At 46.1% G+C, this 14994-nt stretch overlaps 2 protein-coding genes across 2 annotated transcripts in view; both read right to left on the bottom strand.

Moving 5' to 3' along the window:
- Positions 1 to 6781, bottom strand: part of LOC143817490 (olfactory receptor 51E1-like) — a 58291-nt gene extending 51510 nt beyond the window's left edge. Inside the window, exons 1-2 of the mRNA XM_077298947.1 lie at positions 5908 to 6781; positions 5572 to 5815 (exon numbers count right to left, since the gene is read on the bottom strand). The gene's annotated coding sequence lies outside the window, so the exon portion shown is untranslated. The remainder of the gene's footprint in view (positions 1 to 5571; positions 5816 to 5907) is intronic.
- A 2943-nt stretch (positions 6782 to 9724) lies between these two features.
- On the bottom strand, positions 9725 to 11641 carry LOC143818646 (olfactory receptor 51G2-like). The gene has a single exon (XM_077299909.1). The coding sequence runs from the start codon at positions 11544 to 11546 to the stop codon at positions 10569 to 10571; it is 978 nt and encodes a 325-aa protein (XP_077156024.1). The 5' UTR covers positions 11547 to 11641; the 3' UTR covers positions 9725 to 10568.
- Positions 11642 to 14994: the final 3353 nt, after the last annotated feature.

Below are 14994 nucleotides of genomic sequence, written 5' to 3' on the forward strand. Positions count from 1 at the left end.
CACTCCACAACCTGGTCATAAAACCCCTCTGTCCAACGCCACTTCTGATTTGTGCACCTCTAACACCTCTGCCATGTTGCCCCCTGCAGCTCGTGTGAGAACCATCACCGCTGCTGTGTGCTGGGAATGCCTGAACCAAACGGTCTACAAGAGTTGCTTGTTTGGTAGCCAATATTTGCTCAAGGATCTCATGTGGCATGATATTTTGTAATTTTCCTTTATATCGTGGATCCAGGAGGCAGGCCCACCAGTAATCATCATCGGTCATCATTTTGAAAATGCGGGGGTCCCTTTTTAGGATACGCAAGGCATAGTCAGCCATGTGGGCCAATGTTCCAGGTGTCAATTCACTGCTTGTGCTGGGTTGAGGAGCACTTTCTGGCAAATCAACATCACTTGTCTCCCACAAAAACCCTGTACCTGACCTTGCAACGCCACCAGTTTCTATTGCACACTGAGAAGCTTCCTCCTCCCATAAATATTCATCCCCATCATCCTCCTCCTCCTCCTCTTCGTCCGCCACCTCGTCCAGGAGAATTCCCTGAGCAGACAATGGCTGACTGTCATCAAGGCTTCCCTCCTCCTCAGCTGCAGATGCCTGCTTCTTAATGTGTGTCAAACTTTGCATCAGCAGACGCATTAGTGGGATGCTCATGCTTATGATGGCGTCGTCAGCACTAAACAGGCGTGTGCATTCCTCAAAACACTGAAGGACTTGACAGAGGTCTTGTAGCTTCGACCACTGCACACCTGACAACTCCATGTCTGCCATCCAACTGCCTGCCCGTGTATGAGTATCCTCCCCCAAATACATTACAGCACGCCTCTGTTCCGCACAGCCTCTGAAACATGTGCAGTGTGGAATTCCACCTTGTTGCAACGTCGATTATTAGGCGATGCTGGGGAAGGTTCAAAGATCGCTGATGGTTCTGCATACGGCTGGAGTGTGAGCAAAGTCTTCGCACCTTCAGGAGCAGGGCTGGTAACCCCGGATAACTTTTCAGGAAGCACTGCACCACCAGGTTCAAGGCGTGAGCCAGGCAAGGTATGTGTTTCAGTTCTGAAAGGGCTATTGCAGCCATAAAATTCCTTCCGTTATCACTGACTACCTTGCCTGCCTCAAGATGTACACTGCCCAGCCAGGACTGAGTTTCTTGCTGCAAGAACTCGGCCAGAACTTCCGTGGTGTGTCTGTTGTCGCCCAAACACTTAATTTCCAACACAGCCTGCTGACGCTTACCACTAGCTGTTCCATAATGGGACACCTCGTGTGCAACACAGGCAGCTGCGGATGGAGTGGTCGTGCGACTGCGCTCTGTGGACGAGCTTTCGCTTCTGCTGGAGGAGGAGGAGGGGTGGCGAACGCCTACAGCCAACTGTTTCCTAGACCATGGGCTAGGCAGAACTGTCCCACTATGGCTGTCCCCTGTGGACCCTGCATCCACCACATTAACCCAGTGTGCCGTGATGGACACGTAACGTCCCTGTCCATGCCTACTGGTCCATGCATCTGTTGTGAGGTGGACCTTTCTACTGACTGATTGCCTGAGTGCATGGACAATGCGGTCTTTGACATGCTGGTTTAGGGCCGGGATGGCTTTTCTCGCATAGAAGTGTCGACTGGGTAGGTCATAGCGTGGTTCAAACCCTGTGTACGCGGATGAGAGGATGAATACTTCCTTTTCCTAACGAGAGTCTCTTGTAGGGTGAGCTGGACTGGAGAGCTGCATATGGTGGAACTAGTGGGGGTGGTGGTGGACATGGCAGATTGATAGAGGGTTGGTGATGGTATTCTTGATGTTGGCCTACATACAGTGTTTCCTACCAAGAACCTGGTGATTTCCTGACTGCTTTGGCCTTGCGACGATACCTCCGCATTTGATGCAGGTGGTGTCCTAAACGGTGGGCTTACAGTGAGGGAAGGAATGTAGCGTTGCTGACTACCTTCATTCTGAGCGGGTGCAACAACGTAATTGGACGTTTGGTAGTTAGTCCAGGCTTGCAAGTGCATGCTGGTTAAATGTCTACTCATGCATGTTGTATTTACATTTTGAAGATTCTTCCCTCTGCTAAAGGTCTTTGAGCATTTCTTACAGATAACTTTGCACTGATCATTTGGATCTTGGTTAAAGAATTGCCACACTGCACTCTTCCTACTATCGAATACCTTTTCAGGCATTGCACGCTGTGCAACTTTCACCGGATGGCCACGCTGTCCTAAAACTGTTTTTGTTTTTGACACACGTTTTTGGCCTGATACGGGCCTGCCAGATGAAAGCTGTTGCGATGTTGATGCCTGCTGCGGCTCATCCTCCTCCGCTTCTGAGCTACTGCCAGCAGCACCCTCTTCCCCCAATGGCTGCCAATCGGGGTCAACAACTGGGTCATCTATCACCTCCTCTTCAATGTCCTGTGCACCTTCCTCTGTGTCACTGTGTAAGGTGCTATAGCGGTCGGGATGGGGCACCATAGTCTCATCAGGGTCAGGTTCTGGCTCAGTACACTGCGAGGGCAATGTAGTGATCTGAGACAATGGAACAGCATAATAATCTAGCTGTGGCTGTGCATCAGTGCACTCCATGTCCGATTCATCTTGTAAAGGGCTGTGAACTATTTCGCTTTCTAACCCAGGCACGGTATGTGTAAAGAGCTCCATGGAGTAACCTGTAGTGTCGCCTGACGCATCCTTCACTTTTGCTTTGGGTGAAGGACACAAGGAAGCGACTTGTTCCTGACAGTGAGCATCCACTGACGACTCGCTGCTTTTAAATTTGGAAATTTCGGAAGAGGAGGCGAAAGAGCTAGAGGCTGAGTCAGCAATGAAAGCCAAAACTTTTTCCTGCTGCTCCAGCTTTAAAAGCGGTTTTCCTACTCCCAGATAAGGGAACCTTCGAGGTCTTGTGTAGCCAGACGATGACGCTGGCTCAACAACTCGAGCCTTAGGTGCTATTTTGCTTTTCCCACTACCACCAGATGCTCCACCACCACCACTATCATTAAAAGCTGGCAATGACCGCCCACGGCCTCTTCCACCAGACTTCCTCATTCTTGGGAAAATGTAACCAAACTAACAACCGTTATATGGTACTGTAAAACAAGGTAGAAGGTGTATGTAAACTTGTTGAGAATTTAAATCTCCCTTTTTATGTGTGCAAACATCAGGCCCACTGTATTACACTACACAGTACGTGGCAGAAAGGGGCTGGAAGATATATAAAAAAAAAGGGACTGTACTACAATAACAATCTCCCTACAATGATCTCAGGACAAGTATGGCAGCAATAAAAAGGACTGCTGCACACAAAAAAGTGGACAAATAAACAATAGAACTGTGCAGAAAAGAGCAACAGGATTTTTGCTTTTAAAAAAGCAGTTGGTTTGCACAGCGGCGTACAAACAGCAATGCAGCTATCAAGGCAGCCTAATAAGCTACAGAGCTGATGCACAGAAATCTAGCCTCCACTGTCCCTGCACACCGAAGGTGGTGTTGGACAGTGGAAATCGCTACAGCACAAGCAGTTTGGGTCTTAACCTTCCCTCCCTAACTATGTCCCTTCTTCTGACGAAGCGGCAGCAACCTCTCCCTACGCTCAGATCGGCAGAAGTAAGATGGCGGTGGGCGTGCACGCCCCTTTATAGCCCCTGTGACGCTGCAGAAAGCAAGCCAATCACTGTCATGCCCTTCTCTAAGATGGTGGGGACCGAGACCTATGTCATCACGCTGCCCATACTCTGCGTCCTCCTTCATTGGTTGAGAAATGGCGCTGAAAGCGTCATACGAAACGCGACTTTGGCGCAAAGATCGCCGACAGCATGGCCGATCCCACACTGGGATCGGGTCGAGTTTCACGAAACCCGACTTTGCCGAAAGTCGGCGATTTTTGAAATTGTCCGATCCGTTTCGCTCAACCCTAGTAAGGAATCCTTACTAGGGATCCATCACCCATCATGATAAAAGAAGATTATGTGGTAATACTGAAGCAACATTTTAAAAGATCAGCCAGGAAGATAAAGCTTGAGTGGAAATGGGTCTTCCAAATGAACAATGACCCAAAGCATACTGCCAAATGGTAACAAAGTGGCTTCAGGATAACAAAGTCAATGTTTTAGAGCGGCCATCAATAAGCCCTGATCTTAATCCTGCTGAAAATGTATGGGCAAAGTGGAAAAGGCCGATGCGAGCAAGGCGACCAACAAACCAGGATCAGTTACACCAGTGTTGTCAGGAGGAATGGGCCCAAATTCCGACCAACTGTTGTGAGAAGCTCGTGGAAGGAAATCCCAAACGTCTAACACAAGTCATTCAGTGTAAGGCCAATGGCACCAAATTCTAATGAAATTGATGGAAACTTTTGACTTTGCAATATGTAATAAAAATGCCTTGAAACATTCTCTCTCTCTCACTATTCCACATTTGGCAAATATTAATAATTATGGTAATCCTAATCGACCTAAAACGGGAAAGGTTTATTCTGATTTCATGTCAGATATTGAGAGAAACCTGCAAATGTGTCTGTATATATAGTGGATGGAAACTTTTGGCTTCACTTGTATGTGTGTAATGTTCTGTATGTTAGTGTGTACACTTGTGAATGTGTGTGCATATTTCAGTGTATAATGTGTATGTGTATCATGTGTGAGATGGGTATATGTGAGTGTGTGCTCTTTAAGATGTTGGCATGGAGTATGAATTTATAGACTGTATTCAGGATTGGGGATTGTGGAATTCTTATCGGTCACACTGCGCAGTGCCGGACACACGGACATGGTCTCCAAAGCTCTACCCACACTTAGATGATAAATCTGGCGACGTGACAAAGCATTCTGCAGATTTTCTGATCCTCTATGTCAAGCAGAAGTCGTAGATGTTCACCACTTATTTCACCCTTACAATGTACGGCATTCAATTTTCATCAATACAAAAAAAATTCCAAGTAACACAGAACTATATGAGCAAAGCATATAGAAGCGGACATAGTAGCGTTGGGTGTTGGGAACCTCAGCCATGATTATATTAGTCTCTTATCCCCGGCCGAATGAGACGTTATTATCACTGTGCACCCGCGATGTAAAACACGCACAAACGCCATGGTCGGAGTCACTAGTTTTTTTAGTAACTTTCCTGTTGTCGCACAATACCTTGAGATCATAGAATGTTAGAGTTGGAAGGGACGTCAAGGGTCATCGTGGCCAACCTCCTACTCAATGTTGCACATAACTGGAAATTTTCTGCAAAATCTTGTGGCTAACAAAAAAATCACTCCAGGGGGAAGAGCGAAACGGAATACATTTGCCCCCCAAACTTTGTGACTGTTGAAGAAACCACAAACAATGAATCGGCTGCATCTATTTCCTGTAGTTTCACAAAAACTGTGAACACAATGGAGAAAATAATGGGGAACAAATAGAAAACAGGGTTAAAAATAGGCGCAATTTTGGCACAAAGAACCCAGCGAATGCAATAATGATCAGAGTCCTATGTGCTAATATATTGTGGCCCATTAGTCCGGGATGGCGTGTGGCCCTTTCCAGCAGAATCGGGGGCCCCTGCTGTCAGGGACGTGCACTCACCTGGGCTCCGTCGCTCTCTCTGCTTGGTGCAGAGCTTTATCCGGCAGATGTGCCGAGCTCCCAGCTCTGGAACCTTTATACATAAGCTCTGAGCACTGGGAATTACTGCTGCACTTGTGGAGCGTCCAGGGAAATGTCCGACAGGATAAACAAGATTTCGGATGTCATCTATTTAGGGAAAAACTCCGGGGTCGAAGGCTGAGGACTAAAGTTAGAAATGACCATTACTGCTCCAAGATAAATCCTGCAACATGGAAGGAGGAAAGATAAAGCAACGCTATCACAAGAGTAATGCAGAATGATATCATTACTGAAGATTACATTGTGACTACTCACCTTCTCTAGGTGGTCACGGCCACGTCAGTTACATCTATTAATAATGTCATCTCGCTCCTCAAGTCCACCCGTCCTTAATCATCCGGATCTCAGGGGATCACTTGGGAAAGTGATTTTTCTTGTTGTCCCCTCAGCGACACGTGGGGGAATATCTCTGTCCTGCAAGCTGATAGGACAGGTGGAATGACGGAGAGAAGAGATTCATGTTCATCATTTACTCAATTTGTCATAAGTTGCACAAAAATGTCAGATTTGCCAGAAATCGCTTTTCATGATTCAAGTCCTTAAAAAAATGATGAACTCCTGGCCACAATATTGCTGCATTCTTCCGAAGACCAGGAAGGGGATAAATAAATATAATAATACTCTTCCCTTCCCTGTCCTAATCCAGTCTCACCTGTCTTTGTCTCTCCACTCTTTGCTTCGGATCTTCTGGCCTCCGGTCTTTGGACCTTCTGCACTTCAGGTCCTCACTAGGGCCTCATACGGCCACATGGGACATAGTCAATATCAGAAGACACAAAGGCCGAGTAATCTGAAGTGATAACGGCAGGAGCACCAGCAACAGGACAGGGGAATAGAATCTAGCTCCTCCATTTCTGATGCTTCAGGGTCCGGAGATCTCTCATAGTATAATGGACGTCTTTTAGGGGTAATTTAGTGATGTGAAAAATAATTTCAATCAAAATCCAAATTTTCAGATGAATTGAAACCTCCCAAAAAGGAATCACAAAAGAAAAAAATTCTAAATCATCACTTCCCTTCCATCCTTTACAGCAGCACAATATGTGGCTATGTGACACGGCGCCCTAGGAGCCAGGCTACCTACAGACCCAGAATTGGGCCACTTAAGGTGGTGTCTCCTGAAGCCTGTGGGGGCTACTGAAAGCAGGAGCTCCAGATGACTCCGTACAGATCGGGGTCTAGTAATGTCTAGTAATGATTCACAGAAACGTCAGTGCCAGAGATCGGCTGAGCAGAGAGAGGGATGTTAAATCCGAGGCTGCAGATAAGTCCATAGTTAAAGGGAATCTGTCACCTCATTTTTCAGATATAAGCTGTGGCCACCAACGACAGGGGCTTATCTCCAGCATTCTGTAATGCATTTTGTAACGTTGTAGATAAGCCCCTGATGTAACCTGATGTCGTCGTCGTCCTTCTTGCTTCTGTCGTGGCTCCGGCGCAGGCGTACTTTATGTGTCCTGTTGAGGGCAGAGTAAACAACTGCAGTGCGCAGGCGCCAGGCTTCTCGGACCTTTCCCGGCGCCTGCGCACTGCAGTACTTTGCTCTGCCCTCAACAGGGAGATAATTATACCGGCGCAGGAGCACGACAGAAGCAAGGAAGAGGAAGTCATCACATGAAGATGGGAGGTGCCGGACCGGACCTGTGACGCCCATCGGACCGAACAGCACCGCCCCCCCAAGGTAAGTATAATCTAACTAGTTTTTTTTTTATCTTTCAGGTTACATCAGGTCCTTATCTACAACATTACAGAATGCTGTAGATAAGCCCATAATGGCGGTGGCCGCAGCTTATATACGAAAAATGAGGTGACAGATTCCCTCTAAACACAATTTCATAGTTTCACACAAGAGCATAGTTTGGTGTTTTCCTTACTAGCTTCAATTGATATTTTTTTTTGCCACAATTATTCCCATTGAATATGTGCTCCATGGAAAATTGCGCCAAGTGCATCTTGTGAGATATCTGCATCTAACAGCCGTTTGAGGGTGAATATGTCTGCACTCGATGCCAGCAAGTTACATGTATGGAAGCCCAGGTAATGGATCTAAATGTGCAGCTGGTAACTCTCAGGAGCATTGCAAACCTGGAGAGGAGCTTTACCATTTAACACGACTCTTTGTTTCCTGCCTTTTTGCCAATTCCCTATCCATCTGCATATAGTTTCCCCCCAGTTTTTACTTCTGTAGCTTCAGTATAAGGCTGTTATGTGGTACAGTATGAAATGCCTTTGCAAAGTCCAGATAAATTACATCAACCGCATTGCCAACATCCAGATCTGCACTCTCCTCTTCATAGAAACCTAACATGTTAGTTAGACACGACGTATTCTTCATGAATCCATGCTGGTTGTCAGTTATTAGATTCTTCTGTGCAATATATCTCTGCAGATCATTTCTTACAGTGGGAGAAAAAAGTATTTGATCCCTTACTGATTTTGTGAGTTTGCCCACTGACAAAGACATGAACAGTCTATAATTATAAGGGTAGGTTAATTTTAACATTCAGAGATAGAATATCAAAAATAAAATGCAGAAAATCACATTGTATAAATTATATAAATTTATTTGCATTTTGCAGTGTGAAATAAGTATTTGATCCCTCTGGAAAACAAGACTTAATACATGGTGGCAAAACCCTTGTTGGCAAGCACAACAGTCAGATGTTTTTGTAGTTGATGATGAGGTTTGCACACATGTCAAAAGGAATTTTGGTCCACTCCTCTTTGCAGATCATCTCTCAATCATTAAGATTTTGAGGCTGTGGCTTGGCAACTCATAGCTACAACCCTCCATACGTTTTCTATGGGAATAATGTCTGGTCACTCCATGACCTCAATGTGCATCTTTTTGAGCCATTCCTTTGTTGCCTTGGCTGTATGTTCTGGGTCATTGTCTTGCTGCAAGACCCAGCCACGACCCATTTTTAATGCCCTGGTGGAGGGAAGGAAGTTGTCACTCAGGTTTTTACGGTACATGGCTCCATCCATTCTCCCATTGATGTGGTGAAGTAGTCCTGTGCCCTTAGCAGAGAAACAACCCCAAAACATAATGTTTCCACCTCTATGCTTGACAGCGGGGATGTTGTTCTTTGGATCATAGGCAGCATTTCTCTTCATCCAAACACGGCGAGTTGACTTAATGCCAAAGAGCTCCATGTCCCTCATGATGAAGCCATGATATATTGGCTGCTGTCCTGTCTCTGGTCCTTCGGATGTTTTGAGGTCTTGGCTGAATCTCTGTCTGTCTCTCTATGTCTCTCTATAGAGGCATGTAACCTCTTTTTATACTTAACAAGTGTCCTTCATTCAGTATTTACATAAAGGGTAAGGGTACTGTCACACAGTGGCACTTTTGTCGCTACGACGGTACGATCCGTGACGTTCCAGCGATATCCATACGATATCGCAGTGTCTGACACGCAGCAGCGATCAGGGATCCTGCTGAGAATCGTACATCCTAGCAGATCGTTTGGAACTTTCTTTCGTCGCTGGATCTCCCGCTGTCATCGCTGGATCGTTGTGTGTGACACTGATCCAGCGATGTGTTCGCTTGTAACCAGGGTAAACATCGGGTTACTAAGCGCAGGGCCGCGCTTAGTAAGCCGATGTTTACCCTGGTTACCAGCGTAAAAGTAAAAAAAAACAAACAGTACATACTTACATTCCGGTGTCTGTCCCCCGGCGTTCTGCTTCTCTGCACTGTGAGCGCTGGCCAGCCGGAAAGCGAGCACAGCGGTGACATCACCGCTGTGCTTTCCGGCTGGCGCAGACACAATGCAGAGAAGCAGAACGCCGGGGGACAGACACCGGAATGTAAGTATGTACTGTTTGTTTTTTTTTACTTTTACACTGGTAACCACGGTAAACATCGGGTTACTAAGCGCGGCCCTGCGCTTAGTAACCCGATGTTTACCCTGGTTACCCGGGGACTTCGGCATCGTTGGTCGCTGGAGAGAGCTGTCTGTGTGACAGCTCCCCAGCGACCACACAACCACTTACCAACGATCACGGCCAGGTCGTATCGCTGGTCGTGATCGTTGGTAAATCGTTTAGTGTGACAGTACCCTAAGAATGGAGACGAGATCAAGTAGCATTACTTGATTATTTAATCTATTTGCATAGTTTTTACTCCTCTGCTTTCAAAGTCACCAAACTATCTGGCCTATACAATGCATATCAGTATACATCACTAGTCATCAAGGATAAGAGCACAATATGTTATATGAAATGTCAATATTACAGGCTTACACAAACAAAAGTCTGATTTCATTGCCAACACATAAATTCAAAAGTCAACATACAAATAAGTCTTTTCTTCTTGGTTTGCTAAAAATAGTCGTCTGGATAAGTAAGATACAATGCTCTGTCTCCGCACTAAACAATAGTGCAGAAACAGCGACACGAAAGAACGGCATTTATGCAGAAAAGCAAGACTTGCCAGAAGTCACATGGAACAGCAGAGCTGGATATGGAAGACGACAAGTGGATCAGAGGAGGCGTTACAGGATGGGGTTGAGACATTACCAGTTGAGATTGAGTAGGGGTTCTTATGATCCTACACAAGCACAAATGTTTCAAGTAAAACGGACTCAACTCCAATATCGTTCCATGGACAGGACAAGTGCTGTTTTTTAAATATAAGCTGATCCTTTTTCCTAATCTTGGACAACCCATATAAGATGGAATAGCCTTAAAAAAAGAAGCCCACTATAAAAGCTACGTATACTACGAGATACTTATACTGGGCAAAAATATGTAGGAATAGTAACACAGAATCATTTTCCCGCTCATTTTTCACCATTTTTACTCTCATACATAAAACATCTACCTCTGATGGTTACAAATTGTTTGTATCACTCTAGGGCAGTACATCATAATACAACATATAATATAGTAATGAATGAAGCAAGAGGATGTCAGGTCTTTATTGCAGCCACCCCATCAGCAGGAGTCCTTCTATGCATCATGGAGAACCTGAAGACCTTCACGATCTTCCGGCGGATTGGTTTGGTTTTCACACTGTAGATTATGGGATTGATCACAGGAGGAACCAAAAGGTAAATATCAGCCATCAGGATTGGAATAAGATGGGAGGCATTCTTTCCAAATCTATGGACAACTGACAACCCGATGAGTGGGATGTAAAATAACAGGACGGCACATAAGTGGCAGACGCATGTGTTGAAGGCCTTCAGTCGAGCTTCATTCTTCTTAATGCTAAGGACGGCTTTAAGGATCATTATGTAGGAAATGATTATAAACATAGAATCAATGCCCTTTGTCATGAGGACAGCCACAAGACCGTAGAGGCTATTCACTGTTGTGTCAGCACAAGCCAGTCTGATAATGTCCTGGTGGAGGCAGTAGGAATGGAACAGGACATGGCTCTTACAAAATGGAAACCTCTTGGTAAGGAAAGGGACTGGGAAGACAACACAAAGGCTCCGCAACAGTATGACCAGTCCAATCTTTCCTATGACTGAATGGGTTAAGATGGAAACATATCTCAAAGGGTCCCAAATAGCAATCAATCTATCTATGGCCATGGCCACCAAGACCCCTGACTCCATTGCTGCCAGCGCATGAAGAAAGTACATCTGGGTGAGACACAAGTCCAGAGGGATCTGATTGTAATTAAAGCAGAAAATTCCAAGGACTGTCGGCATAGTAGCCAAGGACACACCAAAGTCAGTCAACGCCAACATGGCAAGCAGGATATACATGGGCTGTTTGAGACTTTCCTCTCTCTTAATGATGACCAGAATAGTACTGTTGCCAAATAATGCAACAATGTATAGAAGAAACAAAGGAAAGGCAAGAACCGTCTGATTGTCATCCAGATCTGGAATCCCACCGAGGAGAAATATCTCAGAAATGTTCGTAGTAGCCACCATGGCCCACCACAAGAGTCTGGAATAGAGAAATAAAAAAATTAATTAACAATATGCATAAAATTCTGAGAAGTTAAAGGTTGAATGATATCACAGTAATCCTTTGTGTTCTGACCATGACAAGCCCGGCCAATGATTGGTCTTCAGAGTAGGACGTAGATTTATGGACTTAACTTATCAATGATTAACCTATTTCCTGTTCACTTTGGCCAAGTAATGAAGGTAGAGGACATATCTACTAAACTACGGAACAGTTTCCATGTGCTGCTTTCAATAAATAAATGATCCACCATCATCCTGCAGCAGAAAGATAAAACAGGGGCCACATGATGAGATAGCTACCACTTGACTCTTCATACATAACTGCTGCATGGCTTTCTCCAGACTATATTATATGAAGAATGCATACAATATAAAGTCACCTTTCACATCACAATGACCTGCAACCTATGTCTATGTCTCCAACCTACGGAGATGAAAGCATCAATTTGTATCAAATTTGTTTTATGTGAATACAGAAAAATGCCAACTGTCCGTTTTGCTAAACTCAAAAGGGCTCTCAAGGCTTAAAAAAAAATATATTCTTCCTCTCCTTGACACTCACCTTCCCCTGCAGCTCCTGGTCAGTCTTCACAGTTCCATGCTACTCTTCTGTCAAATCATGTCTTTGGTCTTCTTTTAGCTATCATACAATATTTGACATCGGCGCTACTGAGTAGGCCTCACAAAGTCATGATATCATGGAGTATTACACGTCATGACACCACAAGTCCTAGTCAGTACTGAAGCATTGGAGACCTGAGGCTTGATTTACATCATGGAGCCATGATGCAGGTCATGACATCACGTGAGGCCTAGCCAGTCCAGGAGATAGTGAAGACTGAAGGAGACCTGTCAAGATGAACAAAGACCTGCTGTGCCTGAAGATGAGGCAAGAACTAAAAGGACGGCAACAAGCTGGCCAGAGATGGTCAGGGCGGGGTGAGTATTATTATTTTTTTACGCTATATAATAGATTCAATTCAATTAATACTTCTTGGACAAATCTGAATGAACTCTTAAATTTTACAGATTCACTCATCCTTATCTAAGACCTTTCAATCAATTATCCAGCTCCCTGCTCTGCACTGATGAGTGGTAAGAACCCCTATACAGCTCCAGACAGGACTCTTTCATATGGAGAAGAAGGTGTTTAGTCGATATACTTAGTAATGTCTTTAGACTTTGTTAAGGGCTTGGACCTTGTCTTATAGCGTTCCTACCTCCAATATTTAGAAAGATGGCCTTCATTCCCATGGATGAGACATAATTTGCATACCATTTTCCAAGGAAGCATTGTTTATCCTGTAAGGCCCCGTCTCACATAGCGAGATCGCTGCTGAGCCACAAGTTTTGTGACGCAACAGTGACCTCAGTAGCGATCTCGCTATGTGTGACACGTACCAGCGATCAGGCCCCTGCTGCGAGATCGCTGGTCGTGTCGGAATGGCCTGGACCTTTTTTTGGTCGTTGAGGCCCCGCTGACATCGCTGAATCGGTGTGTGTGACACCGATCCAGCGATGTCTTCACTGGTAACCAGGGTAAACATCGGGTTACTAAGCGCAGGGCCGCGCTTAGTAACCCGATGTTTACCCTGGTTACCAGCGTAAATGTAAAAAAAACCAAACCGTACATACTCACCATCTGATGTCCGTCAGGTCCCTTGCCGTCCGCTTCCTGCTCTGACTGAGTGCCGCCGTACAGTGAGAGCAGATCACAGCAGTGACGTCACCGCTGCGCTCTGCTCTCACTGTACGGCCGGATCTCAGTCAGAGCAGGAAGCAGACGGCAAGGGACCTGACGGACATCAGATGGTGAGTATGTACGGTTTGTTTTTTTTTACATTTACGCTGGTAACCAGGGTAAACATCGGGTTACTAAGCGCGGCCCTGCGCTTAGTAACCCGATGTTTACCCTGGTTACCCGGGTGCTGCAGGGGGACTTCGGCATCGTTGAAGACAGTTTCAACGATGCCGAAGTTGTTCCCCTGATCGTTGGTCGCTGGAGAGCTGTCTGTGTGACAGCTCCCCAGCGACCACACAGCGACAAAACAGCGACGCTGCAGCGATCAGCATCGTTGTCTGTATCGCTGCAGCGTCGCTGTGTGTGACGGGGCCTTAAGACTTCCTGTGCCAGATGTTGGTCTCTACCAGGAGAAATGACGGAGATGTTTGAACGCATCTAAGTGAGATGGTGCCCAAGAAAGATGTGAAAGCAATTCCCTCCTGGTCTCTCTGTCCCCCATAGTTCACACTTTCTCAGCTTACTATGTGTACAGTGCTACATCACAGACACTTACATAGGAAGGTCTGAGAGATAGAAAAAGTGTTCCTGTAGTGTCCATGGGGCCTGTAGTGGTTTAGTGGGGGCTTCTCATTCATGGAGGGGATCACTGACAATGTGTGAGGGCTTCTCATCCATGGAGGGGATCACTCACAATGTGTGGAGGCTTCTCATCCATGGAGGGGATCACTCACAATGTGCGGAGGCTTCTCATCCATGGAGGGGGTCACTCACAATGTGTGAGGGCTTCTCATCCATGGAGGGGATCACTCACAATGTGTGGAGGCTTCTCATTCATGGAGGGGATCACTCACAATGTGTGGGGGCTTCTCATCTATGTAGGGGATCACTCACAATGTGTGAAGACTTCTCATCCTTAGAGGGGGATCACTCACAATGTGTGGAGGCTTCTCATCCTTAGAGGGGGATCACTCACAATGTGCGGGGGCTTCTCATCCATGGAGGGGATCACTCACAATGTGTGGAGGCTTCTCATTCATGGAGGGGATCACTGACAATGTGTGGGGGCTTCTCATCCATGAAGGGGATCACTCACAATGTGTGGAGGCTTCTCATCCATGGAGGGGATCACTCACAATGTGTGGAGGCTTCTCATCCATGGAGGGGATCACTCACAATGTGCGGGGGCTTCTCATCCTTAGAGGGGGTCACTCACAATGTGTGGAGGCTTCTCATCCATGGAGGGGGTCACTCACAAAATGTGGAGGCTTCTCATCTATGTAGGGGATCACTCACAATGTGTGAAGGCTTCTCATCCATGGAGGGGATCACTCACAATGTGTGGAGGCTTCTCATCCATGGAGGGGATCACTCACAATGTGTGGAGGCTTCTCATCCATGGAGGGGATCACTCACAATGTGCGGGGGCTTCTCATCCTTAGAGGGGGATCACTCACAAAATGTGGAGGCTTCTCATTCATGGAGGGGATCACTCACAATGTGTGAAGGCTTCTCTTCCATGGAGGGGGTCACTCACAATGTGTGGGGGCTTCTCATCCATGGAGGGGGTCACTCACAATGAGTGGAGGCTTCTCACCCATGGAGGGGTCACTCACAATGTGCGGGGGCTTCTCATCCATGGAGGGGATCACTCACAATGTGTGGGGG

The sequence above is a fragment of the Ranitomeya variabilis genome, chromosome 3 (genome assembly GCF_051348905.1).
Source record: "Ranitomeya variabilis isolate aRanVar5 chromosome 3, aRanVar5.hap1, whole genome shotgun sequence".
Classification (NCBI taxonomy): Eukaryota; Metazoa; Chordata; class Amphibia; order Anura; family Dendrobatidae; genus Ranitomeya; species Ranitomeya variabilis.